Here is a 19,235-nt window from a genome sequence, read left to right on the forward strand (position 1 = left end):
AAATAAAACATGTATCAGATTTGGAGACTTGGAGCAATAAAACAATGCTAAACAGCAGAGATTTTGGAGCCAGGAACATCTGGATTTGAGTTTTTGTCCCTGCCATTTATTTAATCATTGTGGGATTTGGGGCAAAATTACTTCTCATGCAGCAAATGTTTGCTAATTTCTTTTTTTCCAGAATTTTTTTTTTCCCTGAGGAATATTCTCTTTGATTAAAGCTAACAACCTCTCACTCTTTTAGCAAATAATTAGAGTACTTATTGTAGGCTAGGCTCTACTCTTCTAGGTCCTGGGAAACAACAGTAAATAAGAGAGACCAGACTATTACTCTCATAGTGTTTATATTCCAGCTTGGGGAAGATGCAGAAATATACAAACAAGATAAAGTCAAATGGTACAGTCGGTTAAATGGTATTCCCCCCCAAAAATACAACTACCTCCTAACCCCTGGAACTTGTGAATGCGACCTTACTTGGAAAAATGGTCTTTGAGGACCAGTTGTAATTAAGGATCTTGGGATGAGATCATCCTGGATTATCCACATGGGCCCTAAGGCCAATGATGTGTCCTTATAAGAGATACAGAGACGCGACACTGAGAGAAAGAAAAGGCCATAGGTGGTGGTAGAGATTGGAGTGATTGCAGACACAGACAAGGAATGCCTGGAGTCACCAGAGCTGGAAGACGCAAGGGATTCTCCCGTAGAGCTCCAATTTCAGACACTGGCCTCTAGAGCTTTTGTTGTAAACCACTCACTTTGTGGTCATTTGTACGGCAGCCCTAGGAAACAAATACAAATGGTAACACATATCAAGAACAAGACAACACAGGGAAACGAGACAGGGACTCAAAGGGGTGCCATAGCTCTGTGCCACAGAACCTTTTGGCCGACAGTGACTGCATGCTGGAAGGTGGTAGCCATCTAGCTTAGGTGCGTAGTAGGCTATACTATCTAGCTTTGTGTAGGCACCCTCTGTGATGTTGGCACAAAGTCGCCTAAAAGCATATTTTTCAGAACGTATCCCTGTCAAATGATGCAGGACTATACTATAAACGGTGGTCTGGAAGGCACCGTTAAAGAGGTACCATTTGAGTTACCAGAGGCTGTAGGAATGGGTTTTCTGAACCTGAGGGGACACCACGTGCAAAAGGTCCAACCTAAGAAGGAACTTGGTGTGTTTAAGGACCAGAAAGCAAGTCAGTGAAGCTAGCTATAGGAGGCGAAGAGTGGTAAAAGGAGTCTGGTGAGGTAGGTAGGAGGGGACCAGGTCCTGTAGGATTTCATAGGGCATGGTAAGAAGTCTGGATTTTCTCCCAATTCAAACCTATCTCAGAAAGATCTGACAGTTAAAATGACTTGTAGATTCCCTAACTGGCAGAGAGAAGGAAGTATATATTTATTAAATATGAGGGTGTTCTGAACATTCTAGTACTTGGATTTAAAAAACCTAACACCCTTTTATAATCTTGCTCATGTAATCCCATACCACTATTTAATTCTAGATGAATAATAGTGTCAGTACATGTGAAGTCAACCACAGGACACAGTAGAAAATCCTCAGGGAGATCCTTTATTTCATTCACTTTCAACTTATAAGGTAGCATTTTGACCTGTAAAAGTTGTTTCTTCCAGTTCAGCCAATGGCTTGGAACATCACCTTGTTTGAATTCCATGGTGTAAATGGTCCCCAGGGTTGGTCCGAGGGTCATGGAATTATTGGGACTGTGTGCTGTGGTTCCAGCACCTCACTCGGCAGGCTTCCCTAGGATCCCACTCCCACATTCCTATCAGCGATCAGTGAGAAAATGGGTTGTATTTCTAGTCACTTTTTCAAAGATCAGACCTACCTCACTTACATGCCAAGGAAATTTTCTCAAGTATAATAACACGTTTACCATTTTCCTATAATTTTATGTTCTTCAAATGCCTGACATTCATCTTTCCCTACCTCTAAAATTCCTTTCTTTTTCACATTATCTTTCTTGTTTCTTATTGTAAAAAACACAAAAAAACAAAAGACGTGGATTGGTTGTGCACATTAGCAGGTCCATACAGAAAAATGCACAGAGGGTTTTATATACGATTTACAGTAACAGCTCAGAGTAAAGTTAAAAAGGAAGAATCGGAAGTATTAGACTTGTTCTGAAATAAGCCCATGGACGATGATACCACTGTAGGTAGCTTCATCAGAATTTTCCCTCACCAACTATTCAATAGTGGCAAATGTATAAAATGTGCAGTTAAAATACACAGCAGTCACTCCATATACCATCCCCTCCCAACCCACCCAACTTCTGAATAATAGGGCTTTTTCAAATTTTATTCCCCTTTAATGGAAAAAGCTAAAAAGTCACATTTTAGCAATGTATCCCCATAGAGTATTGCAATTTACCAAGAGTTTCATGTGCTTGGTGAGAAATCTTACTGAAGGAATAGAAATGACTATTTCCCAGTAAATATTGAGTGAAAACCAATTTTACCCCCAATCTGAGGCTATACACTTGCTGTTTGAGGGACACAACTGCTATAAATGAGACAAGAGTAGCCACCATCCAAGACAATAAAAGGAAGCCTATGACAGTCTGCCACATTATGGTGAGTGTGCATCAAAGTTCATCATGATTTTTTGTGAGATCTTCCCCATAATTCGTAGCTTGGCTTCCAACAAACATGTTCCAGTTCTCTAATATCTCTTCTTTAGTTAGTTTTTCATCCTGTAGGAGAGAAGAAAGAGCTGCGTCACAGAAGCTCTAGGAACTCTGAATAACAGTCTAGCATGAAGCTCTATGTTATTTCACTGATTTGCAAAATGTAAAACCCTACACTTAATAATTAAGAAGCTGCATGGGGCGTCTGGATGGCTCAGTTGGTGAGAGTGCCAGCTCTCAACAACAAGGTTGCCTGTTCAATTCCCGCATAGGATGGTGGGCTGCGCCCCCTACAACTAAAGACTGAAAGTGGCAACTGGACTTGGAGCTGAGCTGCGCCCTCCACAACTAGATTGAAGGACAACGACTTGGAGCTATTGGGCCCTGGAGAAACACACTGTTCCCGAATATTCTCCAATGAAAAAAAAAAAAGATCATAAAATGATTGAAAAATAACAATAATAATTAAGAAGCTGCTAAGTACCTCCTTGATCTACCAGTACTACACTGCAAACTCCCCAAATGGAATATCCTCCTACTATACAAGCTGTGATAAAATGCATCTGATTAGTCCCCGAGGAATTCAGAAGCTGGAATCCAGCTCTGTCTGCAAGCAGTGCTGGCATTCCCAAAATGGGCCCTGCAGAATTCCACTCGCCTTTCAGGGCCTGACTGCAAAACTCAACTGTCTCCTCAGAACCTGGAGCACTGATCACAGTGGAAAGCGATAGGACTTTTTTCTCAATCTTGTTTACTTATTTATTTGGATATGTGTCAATAGAAGGGCTGGGCATCAGAGCTCGAAGAGGGAGCCTGCCTTAGGCGCCCTGAGGATGCCTGGGTTTGAACAGGACGGGCTTCCTTGTGCCTGACACATCCCACATGTTTGATACGTATCTGCTGACTAAAAAAAATGAACCAACTTGTCCTAGGGCAACGCAGGGTGTACCTCTGAAATCCATGCCCTGCCCCCAGCAAACAAAGTCCTGCAACCCTAGGAAACACGAGTGAGTGTAAGTGTGTGGCTCACAGCAGACTACCCAGGAATGCCTTGGCCTAATGAGCTCACTGTGGGTTATCATGGTATTGGGTCAAGTTTACAGGTCTCTAATATAGGTCAAGAATAAGAAATGTCAATAAAGCACAGCGGCCCAGGCCAGCGCTATCACCAAGAAGCAAACAGGACCAATCTTAGGTAAACTGTCCCCGATCACAGAAGAACGTGAAATACCTTGTTTTTGTCCGACTCATACACCAGGTGCCTGGCCTCGGCCTGTGCATGGTCATAGTCCTGAGGGAGGATCCAGTGGCGAATCTCATCTTTGTCCAACTTCCCATCCTTGTTCAGATCCCGGAATTCATTAAACTGCTCCCGTTCCGACAAAACCCAGTCTGGCTCAGGGCCATTCTCCTCGTGGGAAAACATATCCGCTAGAAGGGAAGGTGGTTCTTCGTTATGAAGACAAGTCGGAAAAAACCCTGATCTCCTGAGTTTTCGGAAGGGTGGGGACCAATCTAGAGACCTAACCCCAATATCCGGAAAGCAGTTTCTTGGGAATAACAAGGACGATGTGTCCACTACAAAGGCCGCTTGGTGCAACAGAAAGAAGTGAGCAGCCAGAAGATGGAAGATGTGACGAGGATTGAGTTATTTAAGTCACTAGCTGAGTAGTCTTAAGTTACTTTGTCTGTAAATGGAGCTAATTCTTCACAAATCACAGGGTTATTACGAAGATCAAGTGGGACACTTTCTGTGAAAGCCCTATATAACCCAATCTAGTACTACATAGGTGAAAACTAATAATGATGACCAACATCAAGCACTTTCTATGGCTCAGATGCTGTATGACATACTTTACATACACTTTAAAAAATTTTCATACCAATCCTATGAAGTAGGTATTGTTGTAATGCCCACTTTATAGATGAAAACACTGAGGCACAGCCTTACCCAAGGAGCTACAGCTAATCTGAGCTTGAGGCTGCATAGGCTTGTGGGCACTCTGCTTCCAGCCCACAGCCTTAACCACCATGTTCATTCCTATTGTTGTTTATATCATTTCCAAAAGTCTTTTGCATTTATTTGATTTCATCCTTATAATAATTCTATAAAGATAGATGATTATCCCTGTTTTATAAGATGACAGGGAAAGGCAAAAGAAGGCAAAGTTTATGGGTTGTTTGCTAAGTCACCAGATCTTGGAAAAGAGAGATATCCTGTGGGCAGTTTCTCTTTAATGGAAACACTGCTTGGAAATGTCAGGTGGTACAGGGAGCAGGTAGTGGATAAAGGTAATAGAAGCGAGACCCCTGGTTCAGCGCCAAGGTAGACCCACACCTGACATTTGCACGTTGTTTTTGAGAAAGAGCTGTCATACACATTAGCTAATTTGAGCTTCATCATTTCTAGAAGCATGGGTGCTGTGTTCCCATTTTACAGCTGAGGAAATGGAGGCTTATAATGATCACATGACTCACACAGGGTCACACAGCTAGTAAGTGCCAGGACCCCTAATTCCAGTATTCTTCCTACTACACCATGTCACCACCTGTTTTCTACTCATTCCCACCTGAAGAAAAGGCGCCCCCGTGAATGAAGTCACTTGCTGGACAAGTCTATACATTGAGCCTCTGTGACTGCAAATTGCTCCAAATTCAATTTTCAAGCACAATGCCCCCTATTTCCCTTTCTGCCCAGTGTCAAGGATGGAATGTTGCTTTTAGGCAAAGCCACTCAATGAGTTTTGTCCCTGACTTGGCACTCCATCAGTGCTGAGTTCAGGAGGGCTGGGAAAAGCATACATCCTTAAAAAACAGTGCTGCATTGTTTTAATCAGTCAGCCTTTTCTGTCAGCCTAATTCCATCACCACTGTCAAGGGGTACGTGCCACCGGGCAAGAGGAGGACCTGCTGCTTGCACTGACAAGGGGACAGTCAGCCTTTGTTATTCTAGAAACTTAGTGCCACCAAGATCACTTTAATTACTGTGGCAGGAGCTACCTGTTATACCAGAGAACAGTCTTCTCAGATCAAACATAATTTCTAATGATTAGAAGCTGTTTAGCTCTTCATGGCTGAAGGCACTTGTTCTTGGGTAAGGGGTGGCAAAGTAATACAACCACAGACCAGAGACGGATGGCAACTTGGGCTCTGGTTTTACGTTGAAAGGTAATTAACTGCTTCTATTAAATACGTGTACAAAAATCATATTTATCCCATTCCTCAAATGATTTGCCAACTTTTGCCTTATTGAGACTTGGGAAAAAGAAGAGGTGCCATTAGAAGGCAGCCTGCAGTTGGAGCCATGTGCCAAAGCCCTGAAATAGCAGCTGATGAGAATCAAATGGAAATTTCCACATTGCCTGCTCCCGTCCTTTATGCTTGGAGGGCTACTGGGCTGCAGGGAAGAGCTCTACCCAGCAACAGCGGGTTCTGAGCCAGGCACATTCATCTGAGCCTCACCCGACCAGTGCTCACAGTTACTTGAAAATGAACTTCTCAGTGTTACCTAAGTGGAGACCTTCAGAACAAAGTGCTGGGTATGGTATTCCCAATGAAAGGATCAAAAACAAAACAGCTGTACTATGGGGCAACTGTGCACTTTGTAAAAGGATTTACCTCTAAGAAGGACTGCTTTTCTGCAGGTACCGTGTTTCCCCGAAAATAAGACGTAGCCGGACCACCAGCTCTAATGTGTCTTTTGGAGCAAAAATTAATATAAGACCTGGTATTATATTATATTGTATTATATTATACATTATGTTATATTATATTATTATATTATACTATATATTATATATTATACCTGGTATTATATCATACTATATTATACCCTGTATTATATTTATTATATTATATCATATTATATTATATTATAGACCGGTCTTATATTATAGTAAAATAAGACCGGGTCTTATATTAATTTTTGCTCCAAAAGACACTTTAGAGCTGACGGTCGGGCTAGCTCTCATTTTTGGGGAAACATGGCAGCATGGACATATAAACAGTCCTGTTCACAGCTGTGTCTACTTAGAGCGTCTAGGCCCTGCTGACCCCGTCTGATTTCAGTCTTCCCTGAGACTGCGCTAGCCTCACTGTAAATCTATGGGATCTCCAGTCCCATTTTGCAAAGGTAAAACTAAGGGATGAAGAAGGTCACCTCTCAGAGCTGTGGGGCCAACTGCTGGCCATCCTAGAGGTAGGGGCCAGCCTTCTGGTCTCTTGTCCACCGAATGAGGTCTAATAATTCCTCCCTGATATTGTACCACTAGGGCTGGTGTGACAAGTCCCTCCCCACTGGGAGGTCACAGGAGTGACACCTACAGACTTGCAGCTGTTTCTAAAAGGGACATCTGGACAAAGTAGCCAGACATGTAGGTGGAGGAATGTCACCAGCTGGGACCGCTCAGAAGTCCAGGCTGCACTCACCAATATACTCATCTTGATCTACAAAGCCATCCCCGTTCTTGTCGATGTCCTCCAGAGTTTCCTGGGAAGCAAAAAGGAGAACAGAATGCGAGATGGCTATGTGCTCTCAGTACATCTTGGGGTTCTGACTATTGCCCTCCTTTGTGTGGCTTTTATGGCTGAAGTGCTTGGTGACTTCTGGCTTGTCTCCTTACCTCCCTGGGCATTAATTTCTCATCTGTAGAAAATAGGCAGTGATTTCTGTCCTTCCTCCCCGACCCCACAATTTTAACAGCGGAACACTCTCTTCAAATGAAAATGTACCTGTAAGCCCAGAGGTGCTCTGATTGTATCAGGAAGCCCTGCCAGGCTAACCATTCCCACCCCAGCCAAATCATCCCCTGGAGTACCTGTGAGGAACCACTGGACCAGATGGTCACAAAGATAGATCCGTGCTAACGGGACTAGGAACACCGAACGGGAGTCAGAAAAATGTGAAAGGAAAAATAAATTAAAAAATAAAACTATATCTGACTTTTGAAAGTAGTATGTTCTGTATTTAGTACATTTGACTTCTTGATTAGGTATTTTGCTAGAATGAGTCCTCAAATGAGTTTGCTGTCCATTGTCACAGCAATTCAAAGTCATCCTGGGTTGAAAAAAATAGCCAACCTGAGAACAGGGCCAATCCAGAGGCACAAAATCTGCTTTTGGCTAATTCTCCATCTTCATCATCCTCTGGCAAATCAGCTATCACTAAGCAGATGTTGGATAGTAAAAAAAAAAACAAAGATTTTTAGAGCCACTGCCCAGTCCTTAGGGTCATGGTGCTCATGAGGATGAGACAAGCATGAGACGAGTGGACCGCGCCACCAACTGGATAACTAAAATAGTCCAGGGCTGATTATAAACCAAAGCTTTAACCACATATTTCCTAGCAATGAAGCACTTGGAACTGGCTCGGGTTATCTGCCCAGGCGATGGCATTATTTTATTATCGTGGAAAATGAAGACATTTGGAACTCCACAAGACACTGTGAAAAACAACTACACTCAGAGACCTTACAAGCATACCTGACCCTCAAAGCCTATAGTGTTTGATCCATTCACCCTCTGAAAACCCCCGCTAAGGGGAGCATCTTTTCCAGACATGGCTTTTACTTCAAGTTTCTGTATGGTTTAACAAGCCAATGCATTCCATTTCAGTCTTTTTCTACCGTGTTTCCCTGAAAATCAGACCTACCCCCAAAATAAGGCCCAGTTAAGATCGTCAGCCAGACGGACACATTTAGTACGTTATTACAATGTTCCAGAAGAAGACATGACTATATTTGAATAAATGTAGATTATTGTACATGAAAAAATAAGACACCCCCTAAAAGTACGCCCTAATGCATCTTTTAGAGCAAAAATTAATATAAGACTCAGTCTTATTTTTGGGGAAACACGGTAGTTCCCTCAAAGCTGAAAACTGGATAGAGACTAGCTAGCTGCTCACCAAAACCATTTCTGGGCACACATCTAAACTATATTTCCCAGCCTCATCATATCTAGGAGCCAGGGGAATGTAAAAGGAAGAGGTGTGTAATTTCTTGGTCAGAGCAGTAAAGGGAGACTGTGCCTTCTCCTCATTTCCTCTCTTTTCCTTTGTCTATCAGTTGGTTGTTACCAGGATGACCTTGAGACCACAACAGAATGGTGGAGTACAAGATAGAACTAGCTTGGCTACCTGATAGCACTTAGAGACCTGCCCAGAAGATCCTCCCACTGACTGGGACCATCTCCACTGGACTTGGTATAAGTAAGAAATAAGCTTTGATTGTGATAAATGTCTAGGACTGGGGGCTATTTGTTACAGCAGCTAGTCTGCCCTGACTAGTTTACTGGGTAGACAGGTATTCCAGTGGATTACACTTCAGAATCCTTCTCCAATTCCACTCAGGCTGAAGAACTTTCTCTCTTTGGAAGAAGGGATAAGATTTTGTTGCAGCTTTCACCTTGGTCTTTTCCCAGCCCAGGATCTTCTTCTTTTATCTTACCAAAACCACAATTTCCTTCATATGCTCAAACTCCTCAGGATGTAGGAAGGCAGTGAACTCCTCCCGAGTGGCTGTCTGGTCACCATCAAGGTCTGCAGCTTTGAATCTTCTCTCATCACGTGGCAGCATCTTTTTAAAGGTGTGATGATCTGAAGAATCATGAAACTCTGCGGGGTTTCCTGCAGGATGTGTGCACAAACGTTTAAACGGGGCTGCTAAGGAAGGCCTTTCCTTCCAGGTCACTCATCTTCCATGCCCAAATAGTACACAGGGGACCACCGGTCCTGCCCTATTGAGTTCTTTGAAACATTTCATTGCAGAATCCCCCTAGTATCTGCCCTTTCATACCACTTCTTTATCCAGGCCTTAATGGCTTACTGGGGCAGGATAGCAGTAGTTAAGAGCACAGGCCACACTAATGCCATATGTCTCTCTGCCAAACCGTGCTTTCATCATATTATTCTTTGATCCGGAACATTCAGAGGCTCCCTAGTACCCATGACATCTTGTCTAAATGTTCTTGCCTGGCTTTCACTATCTCCCTTAATCTGGCCGTGAGTGTTTGTGTCTTCAGTTCTCCACAGAGCTGTCCCCTCACTGTCTCTATCACACATCCCGTGGGCTGCACCTTGTACTTTGCATACACCCCTCCATCATTCCCCAAACAAGTGTGTCTTATAGCCAAACCCTGGCCCTTTTGCTTTGCTTTTGTATTGCTGCCCTTTTGCCCCTCCAGCTGACCCACCTTTCCCACTCGTCTCTATTTCTCCAAATATAAATCCATTCTTCAAGGCCCAGCTCCCACACTGCCCTCCACTAGAAGACTTCTCTGACGCTCCAGCCCACTTGGTCTTTGCTGTCCAAAACTTGGCAGCAATCTGAAACTGTACCACAGACACGCTTCCTCTGCTTTGTTCTGTATGTGCCCCTGTGATCGCAGCTCAGGGAGGGCAGCAACCTAAGTCATTTTTCATTAGACTCTCAACCACTCCCACTACCCACCGCCTACGACCTTACTCAGAGTGAGCAACTCAGTATATTCTAGTAAGCAGAGCAGGATGTTACACAAGCAAGATCTACTTAGGAGGTTGTGACATCCCCCCGAAGGGGGTGGATAGGATGATAGAGTGAAGAGTCTTCCCAGAGCAGCTTGTTATGGGGGCCCCAGCTGTGTAATCACTCCTGTGGCACCTCTTACCTAGGTAGTAACCATAGGTGGCTTGTTTGTATTCTTCCCAGGAAATTTTATCATCTTTGTCCCGATCATAATCCTTCCAGACTTTAGCAACATTATCATAGATGTATCTTTTCTGTACCCGTTTGATCCAGGTTTTCAGCTCCTCAGTGGTGACAAAGCCGTCTCCATCACTGTCAATTCGATCGACAATCTTTCTAAAGTTAAAAAAAAAAAAAACCACAAGGCTATTATCCAGGCTTGTGTGATCCCGATACAGAAAAACATCAAACACCTGCCGAATCTAAAATGCGTAAACATGAAATCAATGACCTGCTGATGCTGGAAAGGATTATAAAGTTTCTTTATTCCAAGGACAGTATACCTTTTCCCCCACCCAGTGCCAACGGCAGATGCTACAATGGGTCATGCCCCTTTGTCCTGATAAAGCTAGATACATCCTCATAATCCTTCTCAACACAGTGCGCTGCAGACAGACACTACCAGTGGATGAGTGCTGATTTGTAAGCTAAAACCTAGCAGTCTTCCCTGATGTACTCCCTAGAGTAATGGAAACTGAGACTGAGAAAAACTGAATGACTTTTCCAAGATCATACAGCTAGTATCCGGTACGACTGGGGTAAGGACCCATGTTTTCTGGCTCTAGGTCCAATCTAAATGGAAAATTCTATGTAAACCAAAATATAAGTAAGTTCTTTGTTTAAATAAAAAAACCCAAAAAACAACTCACCACTTTGGACCCAGACTTGAAACTTAAAGCAGGAGGAGACCAATCATGTTAGACAAAGCATAAAATGTCAGGGATGAGAGAGTCTTGACATCATGGAACTTATTCCAGAAAACTGACCAGCTGTAGGAGCCTAAACCCCGTTCTTAAGGTAAAAAGCCCTATGTCCACTAGTGTCTCCTGCTCCACAGCTGGCCCAGGTTCCATCAATTTCCCATTGAACTTCACTGAGGTACCCCAAACGCTAGTCCAGGGCAAACTTCAGGCTGGGAACTCACCAATGTCCATCTGTAGGCCAGAGGGTCCAAGCTAGAGATGCCTTTCCTGTAGGGAACCTCAAAAACAACCACAAGCTATTTCTACTATTTAAGAAAGGTTTACCCTTGTAAGCCATTTACTTGGGATGAGGCCATACAGGCCAATTAGGGATTGGTTTCTTTTCTTTGGGCTGGAATTCTGTCGACTCAGTGGCAAAATTTTCTTATTGTGCAAAGAAGTTCTGATTGGCAATTACTCTGATTAATTCGACGTGGGAAATGAATTCATTAGTACTTAAGTCTCCATCTCCCACCCGGTACCTGGGTAGACCCAGCTTTCTCAGAAAGGTGCAAACATATTTAGTAATTAATAGCTTTACTGTGTCCTTTATTTGCATTTGTAACAGGTCTCATGGCTGAAAGACTAAAACTCAAGTATTTTCAGGCTTCCTCCAGGAAACCATAGCCAGACCCAGCAGAATTCTTCCAACACGACAGTGTTTAGCCTACCTACTATGTGCCAGCCACTGCTCCAACCCTGAGGACACAGAGGTGACATGCCCATCAGTTATCCAAAGCCAGTTGAGGAACAGAATCTCAGGCCAGCAGAGACCTAATGTCAGATTGGGAATAACCTCTTTTGTGGAAAGGACAGCATCTAATTTATGCCAAATAAACATCCAGGGCATAGTCAGCCTGGCACATAGTGAATATTTGTTGAAAGAATAGGGATGATAGCCTCTCCAACAATCTCAGGAGTGTGATACTGGAAGAGGCAGCTAGGATGTGGATGAAGCCAAACCCCAGGTCAGAACACCTGGATCCTAGTCTTGTGTGATCGTGGGCAAGTGGCTTGACTGTCGGAGTCTCAGTTTCCCCAACTATAAATTGGAACACCTACTTTACAAGCAACGTCGTGAGGAATAAAAGTGAGGAATAAAAGAGAGAATGTGTGCCTTTCCTCTCCAAGGACCATAAAGGAGTAGATGGAAAACTCAGCAAACACCTGGCAGGTCACAGAGATGAACAAAGCCTCCAGGCAGCGCCTCGGGCAACCAGTAGATCCCCTGCCCGCTGCCCACAAGGGTGCCCACAAGGGTGCCCGACACTGCGCCAGACAATGACTGCTCCATGGCAATAATGGTACGTGGGTATCAAGAGAAACCAGAAATTGAGGTCTGTATGTGAAATCACTCAGATAGTAAATGTTGGCAAGTAATTTCCATTGTTTCTAAGTTTGTCGCTACACACAGGCTATGGGTCCCCACTCTGTAGCCCTTTGGCCTAGGAGTGTCCAGGGACCTTACAGATGTCACGTTTTCAGGATCAGATCAGGTGGTGGTGACAAAGCAGATCCAGCCAGGCTCCTCCTCAGCAGCCCAGACTGTTGCCCCAGGAGCTGTGGACAGAGAGGTGGCTTTGCACGCCTAGTCGTCCCATACTGTACCCATTATTGCCAACCCTCTGCCCTCCCCCGCCTCTGGCCCAGATTTACCTTACAAGTGAGCGGTGCGTCCACTACACATCCAGTGGCTCAGGCCAGAGACCCACATGTCATCTGTGATTCCTTGCTCCCTCCTCTCTCCACCCCCATGGCGAGTCAAGAGCGAGCATGGACAGTTCTCCCTCCCACATGCTCTGGGTTCACCCTCTTCCGCCCTCTGGACCAGCGTGCCTGGTTCAGGTGCACGAGGTCACCATCCTTCCCCTGATCTCCCCATCCATACCTCAATTATGTTCCGTACCCTACTGCCAGTCTGACTTTCCTAGCAAGGTTTTAGGGTGATGACATTCGACCGCCTACAGGATAATATCTAATCTCCACCTCTCAGAGATCCTTCCTGCTCTCATCTTGGTTTCCCCTCCACTCCCACCTCCCACTTCTTCTGCACTGTCCCTTTATTGTCCCAACACCGCTCATCCCCCAGAAGAGGTTTCAAACCCTTTATAAGTGGGCCATTCTCGCTTCATGAATGCCTCCCCTGCTGCTACACTTGGCAACCTCTGAGTCATTCCACAAGCTCTGATCACAAGACACCCCCAAGCCCCCAACCTGAACCCTTAGGGACTTCTTCTCTTGGATGTGCTCACTGTAGTTTTTCGGTGCCATCGCAGCAATTACGCTAGTGTGTGCCTGTGTATCTCTCCTCCACATTTGATTGTAAGTAGTATGAGGCCTAGAGCAACAAAGGTTTTCTCTTTGCACCTGTCGAGTATCTGACTTGGTAGCTGGCACATAGTAGCCATTCAACTATTTGTTGCAAGAATAAATGAATAAAGTTAAGGTGTTCATACAAGGATCAAACTCCATCAGCCCTTGCTCTCACCACTAGGCTTACTCCTCACGAGGAAGACATTAAACTGGAAGCTGTGGGGCTGCAAACGACAGAGTTCCCTACACCAAATCCCAACCCCTGCCCCCACTGACAATGAAGCAAAAGGCTGCCACTCTGGGCCCCAGAATAAGTCACTTTTCAAGCGCCTCATAGCAATACAATGACTGAACTCATCAATGGTCCCCATTGTTAAGTCTCAAAGAGAAGAGAAAGTACTTCTCTGCAAAATAAAAGGTGATTGTTTGAAGGTGACTTTGAAGTTCAAAGACCTTTTCATCAGAGCAGGCAGATGGTGCACCTACACAATAGGTATAATTTAGCCTCATGTCCTAACCAACCCCACTGGCCACAGCACAGGCATGGCTGCGTTCCTTTTTATGTAGCAGGATATGAAGAGCCTTCATCCCGAGGAACCAGGTTCCAGGAAGCAAAGCTACTGCTCTCTCCCCGGCCCATCCTCCATCTGGGACCAGGCTGGCTGCTGATTCCTCTGTACTAGAAGGGTTTTCAGATACTGTTGCATAATGCCCCAGTGTCTCCCCAGGGAACCTGTGGAGGATACTCTGAGAAGTCCCAAAGTTTTGTTTCCGAGGTCTAGTTTCTAAGTCAATTGACTCCAACTCAACAGTGAAATTTACAATCCTCCACCACACCATCCAGCTTTCTGCCCTCAGTTGTCAAAGCACTGGGTATCTCTGCAGATATCTGCTGGAAACAAACCTGGGGACCAGTTTTCATTCCCACCCTCCATCCCTTACCCCCAAATGCCCCCCCCCTTCTTAACAACAGGATTTTTATATCCCTACACCAGATTTTCCAAGAGAGTAGGCAGAAGGCAAGAACAGCCAAGCCCCAGCCCAGGGACATAGGCCAGGAATCGAGCATCTCCTTCATCTGTCCCCTTCATCTTCTATCCATTTATGTTCATCCTTGAGACCTTCTTACTATACGTGTCTCAAGCCCTCCTCTTCTGGAATGGGGGAGAAGAGAGAAACTGGGAGGGTGGGGAGAAACCCATGTCACTAAAAGGCCACCGTGGACAAACTCTTCTGTACACTCCCCTCCCTTCTGATGCAACCAAGGGTGGGGGGCGGGCCCTCGCCGTCCTGGCTCCCGCGGCGGCTGCCACGTTCTCGCCTCCCCAGGAAAAGCCACCCCAGCGGGGTCGACCTCCAGGCAGGGGTACCGGCGCCTGCGGGTAACTTTGCCCCAGCCCCGCCACCACACCCGGCTGCCCCCGCGCTCAGATCCCCGCGCCCGATTTTGCTTTCGCTTTGGGCTCGCGTCCCGCGTGGCTCCCGCCCGGATGGCCCTACGGGCACCTGCAACGCCCCCGAGCCCAGCGCCGGCTGCGGCCTCACCCCAGCCTCTCCTGGCTCTCCTCCGAGGTGAGCTGATCGAAGGTCTTGGAGTCCTCCTTGCCCAGGAAGGCCTCGTGGTCGTACTGGAAGCTCTGGTTGTCCTCGGGCGGCCGCTCGCCCAGCTCGGAGTCGGGCCGTAACACGCGCTCCTTGCGCACCGTGGGCTTGGCCCGCAGCGCCCCGGGCGCCAGCGCCAGCGCCAGCAACAGCCCCAGGGCGAGTCCCAGGCGGCGGCCGGGGCCGCCGCGCGCCATCGTCGGGGAGAAAGATCGGCGGCAGGGAGGCACCCAGCGAGCGACGGGAGCTGAGGCTCGGGAATGGGGGCTGGGGCCGGCGCGGGGGAGGGGACGGGCCAGCCCCTCCGCCAGCTCCCGCCCCGTGCCAAAGCGCCGGGCGCGCCCCCAGCTGCGGACCGCGAAGCTCAGGCTGCCGCGCTCACGCGCCCATTGGCCGCCAGGCTGAGTGGGGGCCGGGGCCGCCGAGCCACGTCGCCCGCCGGGATGGTGGGCGCGAGGCTCGGGTTTCGCCTCGGCCCCTCCCCGCGATCTCGTCGTTATGGGCGGGCCCAGGCCTGCTGGGTTAGGGACTCGAGGGCTTATACCGAGACAGGGAAGAAGTTCTTTGTCAAGCAACAGATGTTCAGGATAAAATTACCTCTCTTCCAATTCCAGAGAACTGAAAGGGAGGGAGGCGCTGCCCCTCCTCAATTTCCAGCTGGGAGCCCGAATCTCAGTCCCAGACCCTGCCTGAAGATGTGCTCTTCAACCAAATTCCGCTCCACTTACCTAAACTGGTGGTCGGGTTACAAACACAAGAGATAGGAAGGGGACCAGGGTGGGCGAGGTCCCCTAGAAACGAGGGTCCTAAATTCAAATGTCCAGGAGGGCCAAGTAGGTAACTTGAATATGGCCGAAAACCCATCTATGTAAACGGAGCAGCCCGGTGCACGCGAGTGGCCAGGAGGCATGCTGGCCCAAAGCTAGCAGACAGTCCTGTGCCCCAAAGAAATCAGGATCTCACTGGTTTACGTTTGCATTTCTAAATGATGGCAGTTCATTTTACAAAAGCACTACATGACTCAGAGAAATCTTGTCTGTACATTGAATCTGGAGTAATGCTACCAATATAAAGAAGCTCTGTACAACTTCCTGCAATGATGGAATGTTGTGTAATGGGCTATCCAATCGATAGTGGCTATTGAGCACACTTGACATATAGCTGGTGTAACTGAGGCATTGAAAATTTAATTTAAACTTAAATAACCACATGAGGCTAGTAGCTATTACATTGGACAGTGCAAGTCGAGAACAACGATTCTTTTTGTTTCACAGCCTTTTGAGACTCAAAAGCCATGGACCCTCTTCCAGAAAAATGCACATACAGTCCGTGGCATGGATGTTTGATTAAAGTGTCAGAGGATTCATGGATCTTTTGAAGTCCCACTCCTGAGCCACAGGTTAAGAATCCCTAGAAAATTAAAACTGTGGTTAAAGAGAGGAGCCCACCCTTATAGCCCTGGACAGCTGTACTCCCCAAAGCTGTTCTGCTATCCCTGCTTTGTCCCCCATCCCTGATAGTCTAGAAAAGGTCCCTGGTCTGTGCTTTTTGCCCTTGTATTAAGAATGTTCGGATATTGTCAACTGCAATATAGATGCAAGTACCTTTCTTATGAAGACTTCTTTCAAATAACCATTGCATGCCCACCGTGGCCTAATCACTGGACTAAGTGCTGAGAATTCAATGAGGAACTATACACAATCATGGTCTCTGCAGAGCTATAATGTATGTGAACAGATATCCATTCATTCATTCATTCATTCATTCAATAAACTGAGCACCTGGTAAATGTCAGTCAGGTCCACCGCTGGGTATTGATTTACTGAGCAGCCACGGATTGCAAATCAGAGTGACAAGTGCTCCAGGTGGAAGGCATCCAATATAATGAGGGTACGTCAGAGGTACAGAACCCAGACTTGGGGATTGTTTGGGGAAGGCCTCTTAGAGGAAGGGGCATCTAAGTTGAGACTGAAGGTGAATAGGATAAGCCAGACAATAGGGGTGTGGGTATATGACAAAAGGATAAGGTCCTGCGTAAGCTGCAGAAAACAGTGGTCTTTGAGGTAATGTCCTTGTGACCCTGTGCCTCCCCAACAGTTGGGAGTGAGACCTGGGGATGTAGTCCTTGATGTCTTACCCTACCTGAGCTGACTTTTCATGGGACAGAAAGTGCTATGCTTCAGAACAGCTGTGTTCCCCACTGCCAGTCTAGAGGCTTGAATATCTAGCAATAGAGAAGCATTACTTGGGGTGTGTAAGAGCTCCCTATTAAAATGCAAGGGCCCTGAGGTAGGTGGCTTAGTGTCCTCTTGGCTTATCAGACAAGTAGGATGTGAATTGTTGGGGAGAAGGAGGAGTGGGAGGAAGCACAGAAAGAGAGATCAGAGCTAGGTAAAGAGGGGAAGGACCAGGAAGGGAATGGGAAAGTGGGTGGAGATTGGAGACAGACTTTGCTTATTCACAACTTTGCCACAGGCAGGCCTGGGCCCCAGGGATTGATCCAGACTCTCAGGAATGAGAACGGCACATCCTTTGCTCCATTCTAGTTGGCTTCCTGCCAGACACTAGTGGTTTTCAACAGTTGGATTGTTTCAGAGGTAGTCTTGGCTCCCAGGGGAATTACCAGGGAATTCCAGCAGGGCTGTGAATGTGGCAGAGTTTGTGTAATTTCCCCTGGGCTTGCCTACAGTCTCTTCCTTTACATTTTCATTCTTCCACCGTCCCATGAGACAGAAACAAGTTTTCTCAACCAAAGAATAAGGAGTAGTGACTAGTGCCAGTCAAGGTATTTTACTGTGTAATTACTTTCTTTCATTTTTAAAATCGGTTTTTATTTCTCCCCATATGCATATATAGCTAAGTACATTGTCATCTCTTAGGTTAATCTTCATGCTTGATGAAGCAAAGGAACCAGAAGCAAGACAAGTGACATTTAGCAGTGGGTGAATCCAGTGGAAAGGAATGCAAGCTTCAGATAGGCAAGCTGGTCAGGGTGTGTGTCTCACCCACTACAACAAAATCCAACCAGAGGTTACTAAACCAATAAGAAAACTTGATAATCTCATGTAACAAGAAGTCTCGCGTTAGACCGATTTCAGGGGCTTGATGACATCACCAAGGAACTAGATTTTCTGTTTGTTTGTTTCCCTTCAGAGGTAGGGGGAAGAGGAGTGTTTCCTCCCTTTATTAGGAGGAAAATGTTCCAAGCAGACTTCCCTTCACATCTCATTGGCCAGAATTGTGTCACATGCCTATGCCTGATCCAGTGATAGACAAGGGGGATGAAAAGTTCCAGGGTTGATGGAGACAAATCAAGATTCACTCCCTGGGGCTGGAAAGTACACCGCTGCCTCTGAAGCACATGATTAGGTTCTGTTGGCAAGGAAGAACAAGCCAGATGACTGTGTAAGCCAGAAAGAACCATGATTAAGTATTTCAATGTTTAAAAGCACTTTGAGTGTTCTATCTCCTTCTACTTCAAGACCAAACAAAATTACACTCATTCTTCACGGCCAACTCAAATGTGCCTTCTCCGTGAAGTTTTCCCTTACACCTCCAATCAAATACATTACTTCCCTCAATATGCCCAGAGCCTTTGTATCTCACACATAACACTTTTCATTCTGCTTTGTATTAACAAATTTGCCTTAGTCTTTCCTAATTCTGAATTCTTTCGGAAGAAGGACCACATCTGATTCATGTTTGTGTGTAGGTTTAGTACCTTCCCACAGAAGCTGATCCCTATAAGACAGATTTGCCCTGAGGCCAAGGTTCACCAGTATATACCCAGCACCAGGATATACCCAGCACCTAGGACAGTGATTGGCTCATAGGTGCCCAACAATTTTGAACAAATAATAGAATAATGGTGCTTACCAACTTCTGCTTCTGGTCAAGATGGAGTAAGACAGGGACTGGATTTACCCTCCCAATTGAAACAGACAAACAAGCAAGCAAAAAACAGGCACAGTATATGAAACAACAGTTTTCAAGGCACTGGATACCAGGCAACAAAGGACACTGGAAATAAATAAGGCGAGTCCTACGATTGCCCCAGTTCACTGTCTTAGTAGAGTTTCCAGGACACAGTGCAGGGAGAAAGAACTAAGATGAAGCTTGGCAGACTCCCTGATTTGAAAAGAGGAAGGTGAGTGTTCAGAGAGACCAAGTCAGCCACAGTTTTAGTTTTTAGGAGACAGTACCA

General features: G+C 46.0%; 1 protein-coding gene across 1 annotated transcript; it reads right to left on the reverse strand.

The window, feature by feature from the left end:
• Positions 1-1,546: 1,546 nt before the first annotated feature.
• RCN1 (reticulocalbin 1) lies at positions 1,547-15,520 on the reverse strand. Its single transcript, XM_081062356.1, has 6 exons — positions 14,975-15,520; positions 10,297-10,490; positions 9,099-9,277; positions 7,081-7,141; positions 3,884-4,083; positions 1,547-2,718 (listed from the first exon to the last, which is right to left on the reverse strand). Exons 1-6 carry the CDS (start codon positions 15,226-15,228, stop codon positions 2,611-2,613), a joined length of 996 nt encoding a protein of 331 aa, XP_080918482.1. The 5' UTR covers positions 15,229-15,520; the 3' UTR covers positions 1,547-2,610.
• Between the last annotated feature and the right edge of the window lie 3,715 nt (positions 15,521-19,235).

This window comes from Rhinolophus hipposideros, assembly GCF_964194185.1.
Source record: "Rhinolophus hipposideros genome assembly, chromosome: 10".
Lineage (NCBI taxonomy): Eukaryota > Metazoa > Chordata > Mammalia > Chiroptera > Rhinolophidae > Rhinolophus > Rhinolophus hipposideros.

Bases quoted from the DNA above. Each gene is read 5' to 3' on its own strand.
- RCN1 (XM_081062356.1), bottom strand. From the start codon at position 15,228: ATGGCGCGCGGCGGCCCCGGCCGCCGCCTGGGACTCGCCCTGGGGCTG. The intron at 4,084-7,080 runs GTGAGTGCAGCC...CTTCCCTTCTAG, and splicing joins AGATCAAGATGAGTATATTG to CGGATATGTTTTCCCACGAG. The intron at 2,719-3,883 runs GTATTTCACGTT...TCTCTCCTACAG, and splicing joins ATGAGTCGGACAAAAACAAG to GATGAAAAACTAACTAAAGA.